Below are 18847 nucleotides of genomic sequence, written 5' to 3'. Positions count from 1 at the left end.
ACTCCACACGGTGTACACAGGACTGTGCTGCGGCTAAGCGGAGCCATTCTCACTTTGATACAGAGTAAGCCTCTGCTTCTGGGAAACAGAGCAGCTCATTCTCACAGAGGTTTACTCTCCTACATGTCAGAGATGTCAGTGGTCTCTACATTAATGTCTTCAAATGAAGCGTTCCTACAGTAAATCTTGGTTCTGTGAAGATGGAAAGAAAAGTACGTTGTGGCCCTTTCGTTTGCAAGCACCACTTATGCCTGATTTATACATTGCGCATCATGTCTCGCACCGAAAATAGCAGATCTACAAGCATTGTGAGCTTGTGGATCTGCTATTTTCAGTGAGAGACACTGGTGTGCAATTACTGTAAGCATAAATCAGACCTTTAGGCCCTATGCACCTATACAGTATATGCATATTTTTCTAAAAGAAACATTTAAACGATATATCTCCATACACACAAGAACACAAAAAGGACTACAATGCTCAAACAAGCATGCTGGGCCAGTAGGTGGTTATAAAGTCTACATCAACGACGTGTCAAATATCAGAGATGAACATTCTGAGCGTTCACAGTGAATTATTTTCCTTTGGTAATAGTGACTTAAAAACAAAAGAAAGCCAAGCTCTGGTGAACCAGAAAGCAAAATGTGATTCTTATGTGTGGACCATGGATGGTATGGACAGACAATGGTATATATCCACTTGTTGTTGTTGTAGTAGTAGTAAAGTAACAATGTGCAAAGGGAATGCGGAAATTGAGATGTGACGTCATCGTTTCCCAAACTCTGTGTCCACACCGAACGGGTAAAAATATTTAAAAAAAACACTTTAGAAGGTGTTTTTAAAACAGCCTGATCTCCAGAGATCTCAGTAACATTGCACGGATCCAGTGCACTTCATTCCGTGGATAGTCGCCTAGAAACCCTGAAATTGCGTGCATATGTACGGCGAGTCCCACGGACTAACCAGTAACCAGTCGCAAGCAGTCCCCACAACAAAATTTACGATTCTGTGCCTATCGGTACATAACTCAAACGGCGCTGAGTAGGCACAGGCGAACGTCACACCGTTCAGGACGGCAACTCGGTCGCCTTAGCTCCCTCGGTGGTCCTTCACGGGGTGACAGTTCGCCTGTGACTGCGCGCCTCCGTCATGGTTTAGTCACAATGGGGGAGATGCGAGGCGGCTATGCACGGAATTTCGGGTTTTTCCGTGTCTATTCACGGAATTTCAAAAACGTTCAAAAACGTTCAAAGAGAACGTTTCCTCTGGAGATCGGGTTGTTTTAAAAAGACCTACAATGCAATTTGCGTGTGGATTACATGCCCAAACACAGAGGAAAATCTTCATTCAGCATAATATTAGTGGACAAGGCTTTAGAGAATTTGTAGACTACGGACTCAAGTTGATTTGGCCTTCAGCATACAGTATAACCAACAGAGATGGTAATGGATGAGGGTGACAGTGTGCTACTGGGTGCCTTTATTAAAGGAGCACAGAGGGATGTGTCCTGCAGACAGTAGTTAATTACAGCAAACTCCCTTGAGCTGTGACCAACCGTAACTTCTATATAGGGCTCTTTAAAACAGCCCAACGCCTCAAGTAATTGGAGCAAACACAAACGATGGTACTATACCAGTGTGACAGATGTTCAAAGGATATCGCCAACGAAACATTTCTTTCTAGTTCCGAAGAACATTTGGAAGCTCCAGTGTTAAATCAAGTGACGGCTTCTGCCGCAGTCAACCACAAGATTGTTACTGCAGGAGCAGGAGTTCGACATAGATATAAGACTAACGTGTTAACCTAATGGTGAAAACCTGGAGGTCACATAATTAATGCAACACATGGGGAAAATAGCTGAGCACTGTCCACATCCATTCATCAACACTTGGCAGTTCATTTCTAACCCTTTTGCCTATTACTAAAACGCCACAACCTCAACATTGACCTTACATGTTAATCATTCCGCAGTGCCTGCGCACAGAATTTTTAAAAATGGTATCGATGACAAAGAGGATCACTTCAAGTTCACCTTTTGACACCTAGGGCACATTCACAGAGAGTGAAAAAAGCATATTATGCAAAATAATCCACTGATTAATGCATTATGTCTCTAAATGCAACACGTCAAGGATAAATGGGATGATTTGATAGGACAGAACCAAATACGGTATAACAATATATTTGACCAAATTCCTTGATATTGACATTGTGATGATAATATCGTATTGAATCAGAATCAGAATCAGAATCAGAATCAGTTTTATTGTCACATCACAGGTTTACAAGGTAAAGAAGTGGGTGAAATTCGTTTTTGTACATCGTTCCCATCGCAACGTTAATTTCCATAGAAAGAAGAGGGGGGGGGAGAAGAAGAGGGGTGGGGGGCAAGTGGGAAGGAGATCAAAACAAGAGAGCAACAGAAGGCCAGACAAGTTATCTACATATTTACAAAGTACCTGAGATAATGAACCGATAATGTCTATTGCATCCGTTCCAAAAGATTGTAGATTTTATGTACAAATAGGGCTTACGTGATCAAAGGACGCAAGGGTAAAGTATCTACTGTATATGAATGAACACAATTGAGGGAAGCCGGGCAGGGAGGATGATATTTGTTGCTGCACATCAGTGTTGATTTCGTCGATTAAAACTAGGACGAAAAAAGTTCGTCGACTACCTTTTTTCACTGACGAAAACTAAATAAGAACTAAATAAAAACTAAGCTATGACGACTAAAACTAAGACTAAATATATAGACAATTTCGTCACCAAATACAAACTACACTCAAATGTCAGGGAGGGACTAGTGGAGAAGAGAACCAGTAGAACTAAAAGACAAGTCATTTTATGTTTGGTTGCGCTCAGGTGTTGCGCTCTGAAAACAGCTGATCTACAAGCTCACAGCGCGTCGCAGCGCGACGCGTTGTGAGCTTGTAGATCGGCTATTTTCAGCATGCAACCAAGTATAAAATCAGCCATTATGACGCAATCAAGGCACCGCCAAAATACATTTTAGTCGACTAAATCAACTGTAGATTTAGTCGTCAAAAATCTGATGATATTTAGTCGACTAAAACTAGACAAAAACTAAAACATTTCAGATGACTAAAATATGACTAAAACCAAATGGAATTTTATTCAAAATGACTAAAACTAAATCAAAATTTGTTGTCATATTCCTGCCGGCTTGGGCGGCGCCTGTCAGCGGGGAATGTTGAGTGAGAGGAGTAGGATGAAGGCGCGGCTACATCATCAGGGCCATCCAGCAGGGTACAACAGCAGTGGCAAGCAGTGGAATTAATTGGCATAACGACTAAATTGGGGGGGGAAACATAATTGGCCACTCTAAATAAAAAAATATGAAAAAGACTAAAAAGATTTAAGAAAATGTTTAAAACATCCTCCTTCGCACAAACCTATAAACTATCAGTAAATGCTACCCTAGTCAAACAGTGGAAATATAACATGGTAGGTTTCTCTCCTCTGCAGCACGGCAAACCGCTGATAATCTTCAGCAGTGGCACTTCAGGGGTCTTCTTTAGGATTATACAACAGACAATCACAGCGGAAGGCCCCCGTTTATTAACCCATTCAATCCGGGAACGCATCTCTGTCATTTTGGATTTCTTTGGCCATTCAAAAATAGCAGCTATACAAGCACATAGCGCGGCACCGAGTGCCACGCTATGAGCTTATACTGTAGATCTGCTATTTTTTTTTAAATCATGAAAATTTGTGCAAATATTTGATTTTTTTTTTAGGAGAACATTTGTAACTCAAATCTTTGCTTCTGGGGGTCCCTGGAACTAAATATTTCACAAATGTTCGCTTTGAAAAAATATATATTCCAAGATTTGCACACATTTTTATGATTTTTCAAAAATAGCAGATCTACAAGCTCATAGATAGAGCTTGTAGATCTGCTATTTTTGAATAGCCAAAGAAATCTTAAAATGACACAAATTATGCTTTCCCCGGTCTTAAAGGCTTAAAGCTGTATATGATATATACACCCGAGCGGCTTGTGGTGTCGGACGCGTTCCACCTCCATCTCTCATGCACCTGCACAGCCAGGAGGACACAGCGTCCAATTCCACCTGTCCATCACGGTCAGTGATTGGTCTGATGGGAAGAGGCTGCCTGGAAAGAAGTGCTCTTAGTGCCGTGCTACTGAGGAGAACATGACAGTTTGACCTTTTATTTTTCAGGCGCCTCCTGATAATTCCGCTGCATTGGTTATTGTTGAGTCACGCACTAGCAGTTAAAAGCAGAGGCAGGAGACATCCCGTGCAAAGGAAATCAGGTTTCGCTGAACCTGATAATGCCGATAGTCACCTTCAGTGGTGTAAAGTAACTAAATACATTTTCTCCAAGTACTGTACTTAAGTACAATTTTGAGGTGCTTTACTGGAGTATTTCCAATTGTCTATACCTTTACTTCTAATCCACTACATCTCAGAGGCAAATATTGTACTTTTACTCCACTACAATTATTTGAAAACTTTAGTTACTAGTTACTTTGTAGATATAAATTATTACATTATAAAACATAAAACATTAACCACTTTAGCCCTATTTTATACCTAGGCTATTTAAAAATAGCCGATCTACAAGATGCGACGCGTTGTGAGCTTGTAGAACTGCTACTTTCAAACATTTTAGTACTTTAAGTACATTTTGATACCAATACTTTTGTACTTTTACTCAAGTACATTTTTAATTCCGGACTTTTACTTGTAACAGAGTATTTCTGCATTGCAGTATTGATACTTTTACTTAAGTAAAAAAAAAGTAAAACATTCAAGTACTTTTTCCACCACTGGTCACCTTATCTAATCTATCCATGAGGGAAAAGGGGGAAATGCTTTTGATAGTGAACTAGTTATTTCATTTATCGGAATTAGAGGAGCGGGATAACAGAATAAGGGCGCGCTCCCACCGCACTTTTATTTTACCTCTGGGGAAGAATCTGCCAATGCTTTGTCAATGTAAATGCGTGGATTCACGCAAGAGCAGATCTTTCCGCATGTCGCGCAGACCTTGCGTTTATCCGCTCTACACGACTTGTCCATTTGAAGCATAAAACTGCTGGAGGCAGGAGATGATTTTCCCCCTCTGTCCAATCGGGTGAGTCGAAGGCGGACCGTCCCAAGACTCAGGAAGCAACATGGTGCTCAAGGCAGAAGGCGGTGCGGGCTACGGGGAGGGTCTTGAAAGTGAGTGACAGGTGCGTCACTCCCGTTTTTTAGAATCCGCTGGCTGCAAAAAACTGTGGCCGCGCACAACCTGCGGTTAACGCTAGCCGACCATGTTTTGGTGGGAGCGCGCCCTAAGGATGAAAAATTATTACAAAATCAAGGGATATCCCTTGTCCCAAATCCTTTAGAAATCTACATCTACAGGAACATCCAACAGAAACTATGTGGGAAACACTGTAAGTGGTTATGAATATGCAGAAAATAGTTGTTGTAACTAATTGTTGTTTACTAAAGAGCTGGAGAGATGGGGAGACCCGTTACTGAACAAATATTCTATAACAAAGATTACAATCAGAATATAGATTGTAGAGCTTGAACCTTTTTACCCAAAAATGTCACTTACAGCACCTTCAATTATTCTTAAAGGTTTCGTGAAGATCAGTTTTACCACACATTAAAAGTCTTTGTCATGGTCCTTCAAACGTGTATAAAAAGTTTTAACAAAAAATTCCACTCCATCGATCCATGGCAGGTGTTTTTCTCTCACATTTCTAAAGCCTTTTCAACTGCAACGAAAAAATAAATCTTTGCCTGCGGGTGTCACTGTTGAGGGATTTTGCCTGTCAATCATCGCCTCTGCTCCGCCCCCCCCCCCATAGGAAAGGATAGGGGAGGGGAGGGGCTAGGAGGAGAGTGGGCGGGATTAATCGGCTGTGACCTCACTGCCGAAGGGCCAAGCTCAGATTACTTTTCAGCCTAATTATTCAGAAAACCCCAGACCACAGAAAATCCACTGAATGTTCAAAGTTCAGATTTTTTGGGTGTAATTGAGTCATAAACCCCCCAAAAAACATAACAAAAATTAAAAAGTGAAAATGAATGTCATAGAACCTTTAACGAAAAAAAGAAAAAAAATCATCTTGGAATATTTCCATATTTTGAGAAACCATGTGGAATATGATATTGTGAAATACTAGTATTAGAATTGGAAATGTGAGATATTGACAGGAATATTCCTCCTCGATGGTCCAAACGTAATTAGTATGCATCAGTATTGTTATTGGTTACATTTATTATAGAGTATATAAACCCAAAACATTGCCATGCTACTCCTCCCACAGTTTTGGCGGCAAACATGAGTCATACAGTATGCCAAATGGACCGGCTTCATCAGGAATGGTGTGCATGCATTTTGCTAAGCGATATGTTTCATAGATTAATTGATATTATGTATTAGTTAATTACAGTTTCCCATAGACATCAATGGGAAGAGTTGACAGCTCCCATTCAAGTGTTTTTCTCTTGAAACCATAAGGGCTACTTGGCGGAGAGGTTCACAGTCCAATGGCCTACGTAGAAAATAAATAAATAACACCACGCTATAACAGCCCACTTTACATTTTGGCCCATAACTCTTGAACCATAGGGTGTACAATCAAAATGTATTTTCCCCTTGATTCACTGGATCATATGGATATATGCCATGCCCATTTCAGTCAAACTAGACTTTCCGCCATTTTGCATTTTATTCTTAACACACTTTTTGCTTCTCCTCCGAAAGATTTTGTCCAAACTTCACAAAAATTGGCAGACATGATCTCTGGGGACTCATGTGAGAAAGACACATTTCAATCACATGTTGAGGGGCCTCAAATTGTATTTTTACCGCAAGCCACGACTTGCGTCGGGGCAACCTCACTCTTACTTTCTAGTTTTGCCACGGTAAGGGCAGGGAGGGCTCATAGTATCTTGAAAACTGCTGGCTCAATTGCCATATCATTTGCTGTGCACCGTCAGTCCGTATGCTTAGCAGACTACAGATTGAGCAGCTCCCTTACAAACTGATCGCTACTCAGTCTGGTGCATCTGTGTTTACTGGCATTGGCACATGGAGTTCAGCATCACGTTTGTGAATGTCCCGTAATGTGTCCTCAATGTCCATGGCTCGTCCATAACACATGGCGATGTTATGCAGAACACAACATGCCACAAAGAATACTCTGACTTGTAATGTTCCACCTGACCTATCCAAACAGCTGAAGCACATTTTCAGCACTCCAGTCCAAATGTCCTCTCTATTACAGCATGGGTTTTTGTGAGCTTTCAATTGAAAGACTACTGTCGCACTGTTGTAGGCATGTCATAGTGTCATGGGCTATGTCTTTAAAGACCAGCTACATTTAAGAGCATTAGACCGTTGCCCTGTCTAATCGGGACGATGCAAGTCACAAACGATGGAAATGCATGCCCCCACCCAGTTATGCATACCCGCTGTACCAGTTGTCAGAGTACCTGTTGTAGCCTTCTGTCGGTCTGAGTCCCTTTTATGCCCATATATGGAGATTTCTGTATCTGACTTTCTGTGTCTGTGTACTCGTGACCAATAAGAGGGAGTGTTGGGGGATCAGCACTTAGCCGCATGAAGCTCGGGGATTGGTCGAGAGGTGTGTGTGTTTGTTGGGTAGTTTGTACTGCCGGTGACTGACCGCAAGCATGTTGTTATGCTGAGCTCCGTTGTTGTACAAGCCACAGGTTGAATAATAAAGCTAGAGCATCAAACCGAAGATTACGTCTCTGCCTCCAATTCTTGGGATTGTTACAATAACGTGCAACCCGAGGGGACAGGACGGTCGGCTGAATGTGTTGCGCTGATTGATTCAGTCAGTAAATGACCCGCCCCCACTGCCGCCATCGCTGTGATTGGCTGAGACACACCCAGCCCCTGTTTCATTAGGAGATACGTCATGACATGGTCACGAAAATCCATTTCAGCTGGTCTTTAAAGGATAGCCATTGTCCAAAAGCCACCCCTCTAGGGCAGGGTGACTGGCTAGTGAGTTGGCTAGTATAAAGAAATCATGGGTCGATCCAGGGTCATTTGCAGACATTTGCAATTTTACACTGCGCATCGCTTAATGACCTGGCTGTTGATAAAGTGGGTCCCCTTATGGTTAATATACATGAGTGTGTTCTCTACTGGGGCACGTAGCTGCACATAAGTGAAATCGATGGAACCTAGAAATTTCACCCTGAACTCCTGTTTAACTCGCTCTTGGCTGTCAGGAAGTGAATGTATTCATTGGCATGTCAAGGCTGGACAAGGTTTGACGTACAGTATAACTACATGGATTGCCGTACTAATAATGGCAGATTGCGATATGCCTCTGATTGATCTCACTGGAAGCTGGAAAGACACACTTGCAAACTTGTCACAGCAACAGGGAATGCATGGGGACAGCAGGCAGTCGTCTCCAGGTCATCTGCTAGTATATGACAGATGTCCATCACAGCCTGGTGGGATATACTCAATTTACGATGGCATCCCTCTTCGCTGAGGGAGAGGAAGGTTATGTGCCCCTTGATTGATCCCTCAACCGTTGCACAATTCTTTAGCCAAATGGTTCTTTTGGTCACGTCAATCAAGAACACTGTATTAGTGAATGCAATTACATATACTGTAAATGAAAAGTTCAAGGATTGTTGTGTTACTACTCAGGATCAATATTATAATATGTAATGTCTAGGTATGTATATGTATACAGTAATAATATGTATTCATTTATATATTTAAAATACTTATAATGGCTTTTGATAATATGGTGATAGCTAGTGATAACATGGTGATAATAATGATCTCATCAGATGATTACTTGGTGTATATGTGTGTTGTATGGTCACCCATGTAGGTGCACATCACTTTTAGACCCACCTTCAGACCTACACACCCACGTCTTATGTTATTTATATTGGTCGTGTTGCACGGAGAGCTAGATAGGGCCCTTAGGCTTCATTTATACTCTATTAATGCAACACATTATTAGCTTGAAAATCAGTTCTCTTCGACAAGCAACAGCATCCTACTACGAAGTATAAATTAGACTTTAGTCTTGTTGTAACCTTCATTCAGGGAGGGGTTGTTGTGAGTAGCTATGCGTGTCCTTTTTCAGGAGCCTCCTGAGTCCTGGCTAGGGTTGCCAACTACCTGAGATTCAAATAAGGGCCAATCCGGCCAAGCGAACCCCAGCATCCATATTCCGGGGGGATTAGCCAAAGATGACAGATCTACAAGCTCACAACAGTAACTTTAAACATAGACTGAGGGCCAGCCTGAGGAATCAAGCCTCTCCACTTGCTTCTACCATATAACGTAGCTTTCTGCACACACACACACGCACACACGCACACGCACACACACACACACACACACACACACACACACACACACACACACACACACACACACACACACTCAATACACAGACACTCGCACCCACACATTCAACTGCTCACTAGGTATTTGTTGTTTGTCGTGTCTTATTGTTTGATTATTATGTTTAACTTTATTATTATGTTTAACTACTTGTTTATTATTTTCAGGTGAGAACCTTTTATGGGTTTCCTTTCTCACCTGCACTTATTTCTGCGTTGTTTTAATAATGTTACCTTTGTATTGTTTTTTTATTGTGCGAATAAATAAATAAAAAAATCAAATCACAACACGACACGTTGCAATGCATTGTGGGCTTGTAGATCGGCTATGCTTGGCAAAGAGATTTGGTGTAGACAGAAAAAAAGTATAGAGACATCTCAGGTCCAGAGGGTTTAAGTGGTTAACAACCTGTATTATAGTATAATATATGAGCTGTTGAACTTGTAAGATGTGCGTCATTGATTGATTCTTATTATTGAAAAATAAGGAACAAAGTTTACGAATAAGGTACAATTCCGTATTTAAAGAGACAGTTGGTAACCCTACTCCTGGCATTCATACAGTTAGGAAAACTCACAACTGAGAGCTCCCTAAAAACAAACACAAGTCACCTGCTGTATTGACCACAGAACAGCTATGGGAGCAACTCAGGCCGGGTCAAGTGTTTTGCTCAGGGGCACACGCGCAGTGATGTAATCGTCATCTGCCTCCTAAATATAATCAATCTGAGTTGGTTCCATTTGATATATGGAATTCTTGACCAACGATAAGGCTGTTTGAGAGCCAGTACATCCAAATAAGATCAATTGTGGAGGGCACGGACTACATTAATATTCTGTTTGGCTCCGCAGCCCCATGGTGTTGGTGGTCAGCAGAGGGCCAACAATTGATTAGTAATTAAGACCCCCAACTCAGTCTGTAATGAGCTAGACGGGAGCAAATTTAGTGTGCCTGCTATTTCTCTAATGTCTCCAGGCAGAGCTATTCGGTCCTGGGGTTCTGCAATATGGATTAAGGAGGAAACTGTGGAAATATACAAGGATACACTGTTAGCATGCATACATTATCAAGCAGAGTAAAATTGTAATAAATTGCAGCAATAGAAGCTGTGTCATTGGCATTGATTGTTGCCATGATGGGGTTTCTCTCATAGCCCAGTACAGCTGCTCAACAGTGGAGCCATGGCTATAGGGTGTTGTGGGATATTTCTGTATTTCTACTTGGATATAGTCTTGGCACAGTGGAGACTGTGCCCTCTTACTGTAGTGGTAGCGACACATAGGCTGTGGTGTCAGGTATGCGTGGGCTGGGGCTGCTACTGTCAGCCACAGTAAAGCTCACAGCAGACTCCGCATAAAGAGGCAAAAATTTACAAGCACTGATTCCGTGTAGGCAGGACTCCATGTCCAGGTGCTAAATATATGGCAAGGGGCATCGAAATTAATCCATTCGTAGCTCCTTCCAATGCTCCGCCGTTTAACGATCACCTACATACAGATCTGTATCAGAGTCAAGATTGCCGTGGGCAATGGGATTTAAGCAAAATAAAATACAACTTATAAAGTTCACATTAAAATACAAGACGGCTGGATTGAATTCTGGCCTCCTCAAGATGGATTTCTGTAATATTCACAGGGTTCGCAAAGGTTGTTTAAGTCTCTGCTAACATCTTTCATCTGCTAAGGTTCTAACAGCCTGACTGGATTGATAGACAACATCAAAGTGAAATCCACATCCAACAGTGAATGTCTCACATTTCCATAGCGAGTTGGTCAGTGGAGACCCCTTTGCAGACACGATGTCTCCTGACAACAGAGAGCTGCGGAGCTGAAGCCTGTGCATGGCATCTGCCTCGACACTGATGAAATTATGTAGAGTGGCAGTAGGGCCCAAGAGGCACAGGGGTGCCTGGAGCCATGCATCTAAGTGCTGCTGGTCAAACCCCATTTCCTCCCTCACCGGAGTCTTCCTCGTGACATTCACCATCCTGACAGAGCCCGATCAAAATAACACTTATTTATTTATGCATGCTTCCAGGAATCACATGTGTGCTGAAGAAGTGTATTCCTGGAAAAAAAAGACAGACATTACCCAGGCATCCTGACATTGGGTTTCTGGGCAATGTGCAATCATTTGAGAGATGCACGCTGTAACTCAATACTATCTATTTCATACAATATGTAGAACAGTTTGAAGAGAGTGGGCAAAGCAAGACATCACATTGACTACTGAGGATTGAGTTACACCATTAATCACTCAAATGTTATTTGATTGCTAACATGTGGTATGAGAAACATTGCCCTATGTGAAAAGGTAAACTATTGCTGTCTGGTTTTGGATCAATAGCCTCATATTATTTTCTACCCAGAATCTTTGGGAGGGAAACTTCGCCATCCAGTGTTCCAAGAATTTGCAATGTTTAATATTTAAGTATGCTCAAGAACATTATTTAAAGTAAAAAATATGCTGATGTTAGTAAATCATGTGATACAGAATGATCCAGAACAATCAATCACAGACATTGACATCAGGGTTGTAGGCCTGGCCATATCAGAGTACACTGGGAAATAATATTGCATTGCAGAAAATGTAATCCAAGTCTCGAGAAATCGTTTTGTTTTAGAATGTCCTGCAATCTGTTGGGTAGTACGTTTTAATTCAGGTTCTGACAAATCAAATCAATAGACCCAAAGCTGCAGGTTGTACTTTACATCTGCTAGGGGCTTAAGTTGCCCACAGCCCTTTGAGAAATATACAATACTTTTCATGTGCCTTTAAGAATTAAATTAATTATATTTTTCCTATTTAGCCCAAGTAGATTGTATTTATATGGTCAATTTCCCCCTCATCTATCTATTATATTTATAACTTGTAGACCTAAACATAATCATCTGCAGTTTAATATGTAAAATAGCTATAGTCAATCAGTCACTCAGTTTAACCAGTCCAGAATCCTACTCCAGTACTAGCATTACTATTAGCAACACTGTAACTTCCAACTCAAAACATTTTTCTTTTTTTATGCTAGCCATATTACCATATAAAACCTCTCCCTCTCTGTCTCTTTTAAATGCATGAGGGAACAACCAGTGACCAGACTTTTGATGAGTTAAAAATGTTCTACACAGACCTGTGTGAACACCTAGCTCCTCCACGTTTCGTTGGAAGATAGATTGTTGTTTTGCCATTTAAATCCCACAGCTGACATGCAAGCTAATGGGTTTCAGGCTACAGAGTGGCCAGACAAAAGCCAACAGAAGTGCAGCAGGGAGATGTTTCATTTGCTAATGGTACTCTATGCTAATTCCATCTTCACCCATCAAAATCAAATCATATGGGCTTATATTGATGCTATTTATGTGCATGCATAGTGTGCATTAATGCAGAAATTGCATGTTGATGCTATATTTAAAATGGGAAACTTGCTGGAGGATAAGACTGTGCAATAGTTATATTAAGTGTGGTAAGCAGTTATACTGACATATTGATCTGGGGAAACTGTGGCCTCATTGCACAAGTTCAGAAAAGCCATACAAACTGTACTGATAATAAATCACAAAATGTACTACATGCAGAATGCAGATTATTTATTCAATATTTGGATAGCAGTTTATGAGTCAACTTGACAGAAACATGTTACGAAACTATTCCTTCTCTGCTTTAACCAAGACACTAATCATGAAGATGTGTTCAGACACTGCTGATAGACATTGCGGTTTCACTGCAGTGGCGGTGATGTTCTTAGAGAAATGTCAGAATGTTGTTTTTGGCGTGTCTACCAAGTGCATCATACTGCATGGAAAATGATTCTACTTAGCTGCAAATGTCTGCAGGATTTAACATATGCTGTGCTCTTTATTTGGTACCTATGTGGCGTTCTGAAAGAAATGTTTTTCCAGGCCTACTCTCAGCTACTGCAGAGATGTTTACACACTAGATGTAAGGCTTTTCTCTCATCCCGAAGACATGGTTCAATATTTTCACTTCACACGCATTAGCAAGAGTTTGTCTCTGACAGGATCGAGAAGCCGCAGTATGAATACAATTGAAATATTTAATACTTGGTTCAATTGTGTGGATTTCCTTTGTGAAAGACTATTAGGGTGAAAGATTTGGAGCTGCTGCCACTGAACTACTATACGCATGAGTGATAAGGCAAAGCCAGAAAGATACACATAAAGAGACCGATAGAGTAGGAGAGAGAGGCTCATTGTTCTTCAATAGCATTGCTAATGTGAGTTCACACCGTAATTCTGACTGCAGTGTCAATTCAAGGCCTGCTACTTGGCTCACTCAACATTTACAGTCTCCCTGAATTCCCTCAGAGAGTAGAGAAGCAAGTGTAGCAATTCTTCCCAAACACAGATACAATGCAGCGGCAAGGTCAGGTAGTATGTGATTCATCTTTACTCTGCACAGCTTTGGAAGAATGATAAGATGAAATGACATTGCAAATAATGAAAAACTGCAATAACTGCAATAGTCATCGACATAAAAAACAAGTCAATAAATGTGTTGCATCTCTGCATTAAAACAATAAGTGCAACCATAGGCTACTGATAAATGCTTATTTTGACAGACTCTGCTGCATACCATGTAACACATGGTTGCTTCAATAACTGACCTGACGTCCAAGTCAGGAAGAGGAGAAGCAGACCATATCTGTGCCGCCATCATTCATGTTAATAATGGTCATCAGTGCTAATTTGGTAGGTGAAACTTCCCATTGAGCTAAGTGAGAAAATTAGCCTAGTAAACTGGCACTGATGAATTGCCCATTATCCACAATCCACATGAAGTATGGTTGCTACAGTATAGGGTGATGGTTATGCACTGCTTTGCTTTTTGTTAAGGACCTAGAGTGAACTTGATTGAACCATAAATCAGCCATGTACTTCAACCTGAACCACAGTAATGGGTGGCAAGATCTCATTTAAATGGGAATTCAGTAATTGGGGTTAATTCTTTTATATGCAATATAAAGACACTGCTATACTATACTATACTATACTCTACTACACAATACTATACTATACTATACTATACTATACTATACTATACTATACTATACTATACTATACTATACTATACTATACTATACTATACTATACTATACTATACTATACTGGCCTGGAAAGCAGACGAATCTGCCACAGCTAAAAAGAAATAGGCAGTGATATTAGTCTGGCCATGCCAGATATACTATTAGACTTTAACAGACTTTTGCGAGTATTTTTAGTGGAAAATTGCCTTTTTATTAGTTCCCACACCACCTTTTATGTATTAAAAAGGTGAGGCAATCAAAAATGTCATACAAAGTCGGACAAAAGACAAATGAACACATATTGTATCTCTCATTACCAGTGTCTGCTTTCAGTTAACAGAAGGTAAAAGAGCAGAGAGACGATCGACTCAAGCGTTCTGTTCAGGGTTTCTCCAAGACAGACCATATTTTACACTGTGTTCTGTACAAAACATCTGACAACGGGGAAAGTTGGGTATTCTGTTTTACATAATTTCCCCTGTTTCAATTCCTCTACCATTGCTATTGTCCTTTGTGACAGGTACAGTAGCTGCTGCCCACACAGCAGGGTCCACTGGTAAAGCTTGAGGGATTATTATTGCTCATTAAACTGTAACTGGAAGGAGCTGACTCCATGAAGTAAGACATTGAGAGAGAAAACAGAGGAGGCGGAGGGAGATGCTTGGCTTGGTACTGTAATGACTCATCTCCAAAAGTAGAAGCCCAGTGGAGGTGTGGTGGTCAAGAAAGTCACTATGGTGTTAAGACTGGATCATACGCAGCACAAGACCATGCAAGCATCCTTAATAATGCAGACTCGTACTACTCACTCCTGCTCAAGCTGTCAATCTGCTGTGCAAAGAGCCATGTTTGTCTAATCCACTGCCAAGAGGTTTCTCCACTCCAAAGCACATTAATGGGATTTTCAATCCCTGTTGCCATTTGAGGGCAGACAGCTCAGAACAGTAAGCCACCTCAAATTAATACATACTACCTCAATTATTTGAATATACATGGGAAAATTAATCCTCAGACATAACTTACCATCAAACTTTTTATGTCTGGAAACGAAGGTACTACGCAATTCGTGACTGGTTTCATCGACCAGATTCTCAAACTCCTGCTTGCTCTGCTGGCCAAACGTGTCCTCCATCTCTTGGGTGCAACATGTGTTTCCCTGCGGACATACTCGAAGAAGCTCACCTGAAAAAAAGAGAGAGAGAGAGAGATGTTTTTCTCACATGCTAAACGTGTGAATTAAGCTATGCGCTATGGAGGTTTTGTTTCTAATCAGACAAATGAAAAAGCAATGAATCGATGATACAAACAATGGCATATTGGACGAATAAAATAAAATAAAAATAACACTTAATAACCAGGTGGTAGATAATTACAGTCCTTCATAAAGAATAATTTAATGAGTTGTGACACTCACAAAATAATGCTCATCCTAAAAGTACACAGTAAATCCTAATTTAACTCTGAGATTGTAATTATGGACCATTTGGGTCCATTTTTACACTACCAGTTATATTAACACTGAGGATTTACAGAGGATGTATTTTTGCATTGGTATGCTGTGCCTGTACCATGAAAATCTGACAGCTGATGCTACTGGATCTTCTCAGTAAATGAGTGACTGAGAGCGCACCAAAATCCAAAGCTCTCACTCAAAGCAGGAGGCTAGCTGCTTAAAAATGTTTGGATCAATATGCAGCTTTTTAATACACAGTGTTCTTGTTTTTAACCACTTTGATTGCTGCTTAAGCTGAATCTGGCTTTAAATCATAGTTCATGCCGTTAATAACAATATTAATATTGCCAACCATAGATGTAAAAGAAAGGGGAAAAAAATATGTGAGAAAGAAAATTGGCAGGACTACATTAAAACATCTGCAGGTAAATTGGCCGCTTTCATGTGTGTCAATTTGGGTTCCCAACTGAATAGGAAACAAAGGACACACAATGATTGATTCAAAATTGCAGCAGCGGGGAGTTGGGACATTGAATGAAAGCATAGAAACCTTGAAATGAAATCCAAGGAATAAAAGCACAAAAAACCTTTCTCTGGACAGAGAAATGGAGAAAGAGAGAGAATGAGAAAGAGATATAGAGACAGAGGATGAAGCATCAAAGTTATTCCCAAGCAATCACTCTGTCCTTACAGCTACCTACCAGCTCCTTATGTATCACCTCACAAACCCAGTGAAATTAAAATTTCCAGAAGCCCAGAGATGAAATTAATGTAATAATTTCTCACTACATGAACAAAGACATTCATTTCCACTGCTTGTCCCTAATTGTTTTCTCCTAATGGGCGGTACAGTATGTCACTAAGCTAACTGTCGCTGTGGCGACAGTCATATAAAAGAAAAGAAAAAGAAAAGAAAAAACAACAGCACAATTGTACAACTTATGTGTGGAAATGTGAAAACAGATTAAATATTTTACTGAAATCAGCCACTGAGTCAAAAATACATTGAAATTGCTCTTTTATTTTCCAGGCTTGAGATAAAAAGGGGTGTCATTGGGTACATGTCATCAAATTCGAATCAATAGTTAAGTACGCTATGTCATCTTTTTCTAAACATTTTCTTGCATATTACATAACTGATGCCAGTAGTGACATTAATTATCCTTATCTTCTTCTATTTCCCAAAACAACACTTCATAAAAAGCCAAACATACTGCACACACTCAATATAATATCATTCATGTCTACATTTCACAGTCTAAAATGCAATATTGTGGTGAGCAGCTGAGCTTAACAAGTAATGAAACCAGATGTTGATTCTAATATACAGAAAATATTCCCACTAACCAATAGGAAGGACTAGAAAGTGTCACTGAATAAAGGATTTGAAGTTTAATCTCAGGATTTCAAAGGAGATCCACACACCATATAGAGGGGTGGCCATAGCTGAGTGGTTAGTGAGCCCGCCTAGGGAGCCAAAGGCCCTGGTTGCCCCAGGTTCGATCCCAGGCCACGCCAGCATATGTGTCGATGAAATGAAATTTGTCCCTGAGCAAGACTCTTAACCCCTAATTGCTCACAGGCCCTCATTGGAAACAAGCCCGCAAGGACTTTCATGAACGTCCTGTTAAAAGGAATTATCCTACCATTTGAAATGTTTCCATTAGCCTTGCAAAAAAAATGATTTCTCTATTTTCCTGTTTTTACAAATTACAGTATGAGCAAAGAGTTTGTCCCTCATACTGTACACTGAAGCCGACAGCAAAGAAACCTCAGTCATAAGCAAATAAAACACACAAATGCAATAATTATCAATTAATAAATAGCCGACGCAGACTGTAAAAATGTAATGCTGTGAGGGGTCTAGACTTTACGACTTTGGACATCCATATTAAAGATAACTAAAAGGTTTTATGATGATTGAACAAACACTCATTCATTTACGGCCAAATGTGTGCCGGGCCACATTTAAGGTATGTTTCAGGTAGACATCTGAGTTTTGTGATGATTGGCCTAATGATTGTTGATTTATGTATTCGGTCATGTCCTTTGGAAGTTCATTGTTCAATATCTTCGAAACTAAGCTGTAAGATATCAACAAGTTTTATTTCATTTTTGATATGCTTGGTCCAATAATAACCCACAGCAAACTTGGTAGCAATGGTTTATGGGATGTCAAATTTGTAGAGTGAGGATATGGCTGTCTGTAGCTAGTACAGTATCTTACGGCATGGGAGTTATGACTTCTAAAAATCGGCCTTTGATTATAGTACCTCCATTAGGCCAATTGGGGTCATACTTGTTGTGCAAGTAATGGACGCAACTTCCAATTATTGGTGGAAATCTTATGTCTCTACAATTTACAATCTCACATTAAAACCACTACAGATGGAAAGAAAATAGGCAGGAAAACAATAGGGTTTCAACCCTTTGGGCTTGAACCCCTAATTAGACAGACTTCAGAATACAAACACATCCAGGCACCATATTTTGAATGAGCTTTGAGAGTTTCAAATTATGCATTTTATTTAAAAAAATACAGTAACTTCCATTTCTGAGACAGTCTAATGAACACAATTGTACCGTAAACAAAGAGTGTCTTGGAAATGCGGATTATTATGAGTAGGCTACTGCCAAAATAAGGGAAAGAATAATACAAAGGATTGATGTAATGATCCATTGTGCAAAATTCTAGGGTAAAGTAGCACACACTAGGGGGGACTCAATTAGATCATCAACACAGATGTAGAGAGATTATATTTTCACCCCATATGTCTGTCTGTGAATGCAGGTGCCTTAGCTAATATCGGAAACTGCTGGACCCCACTTGCAGCAAACCTTTTGTGCAAATTGCCAGTAGGCCAAAGAAATAACTCCCCGAATAGTTTAACAATCCATCAACAACAACTACGTTATTTAATATTTTTGTTACCACATTA

General features: G+C 40.3%; 1 protein-coding gene across 1 annotated transcript in view; it reads right to left on the bottom strand.

Moving 5' to 3' along the window:
* LOC308105745 (glypican-6-like) overlaps positions 1-18847 on the bottom strand; it is a 115579-nt gene that overhangs the window by 69155 nt on the left and 27577 nt on the right. Inside the window, exon 2 of the mRNA XM_080456672.1 lies at positions 15479-15637. Coding sequence (XP_080312798.1) covers positions 15479-15637 — 159 coding nt within the window. The remainder of the gene's footprint in view (positions 1-15478; positions 15638-18847) is intronic.

Source organism: Gymnoscopelus braueri (assembly GCF_963280865.1).
Source record: "Gymnoscopelus braueri genome assembly, chromosome: 18".
In the NCBI taxonomy this organism is placed as follows: domain Eukaryota; kingdom Metazoa; phylum Chordata; class Actinopteri; order Myctophiformes; family Myctophidae; genus Gymnoscopelus; species Gymnoscopelus braueri.
This window is presented reverse-complemented; position numbering and strand designations above follow the sequence as displayed.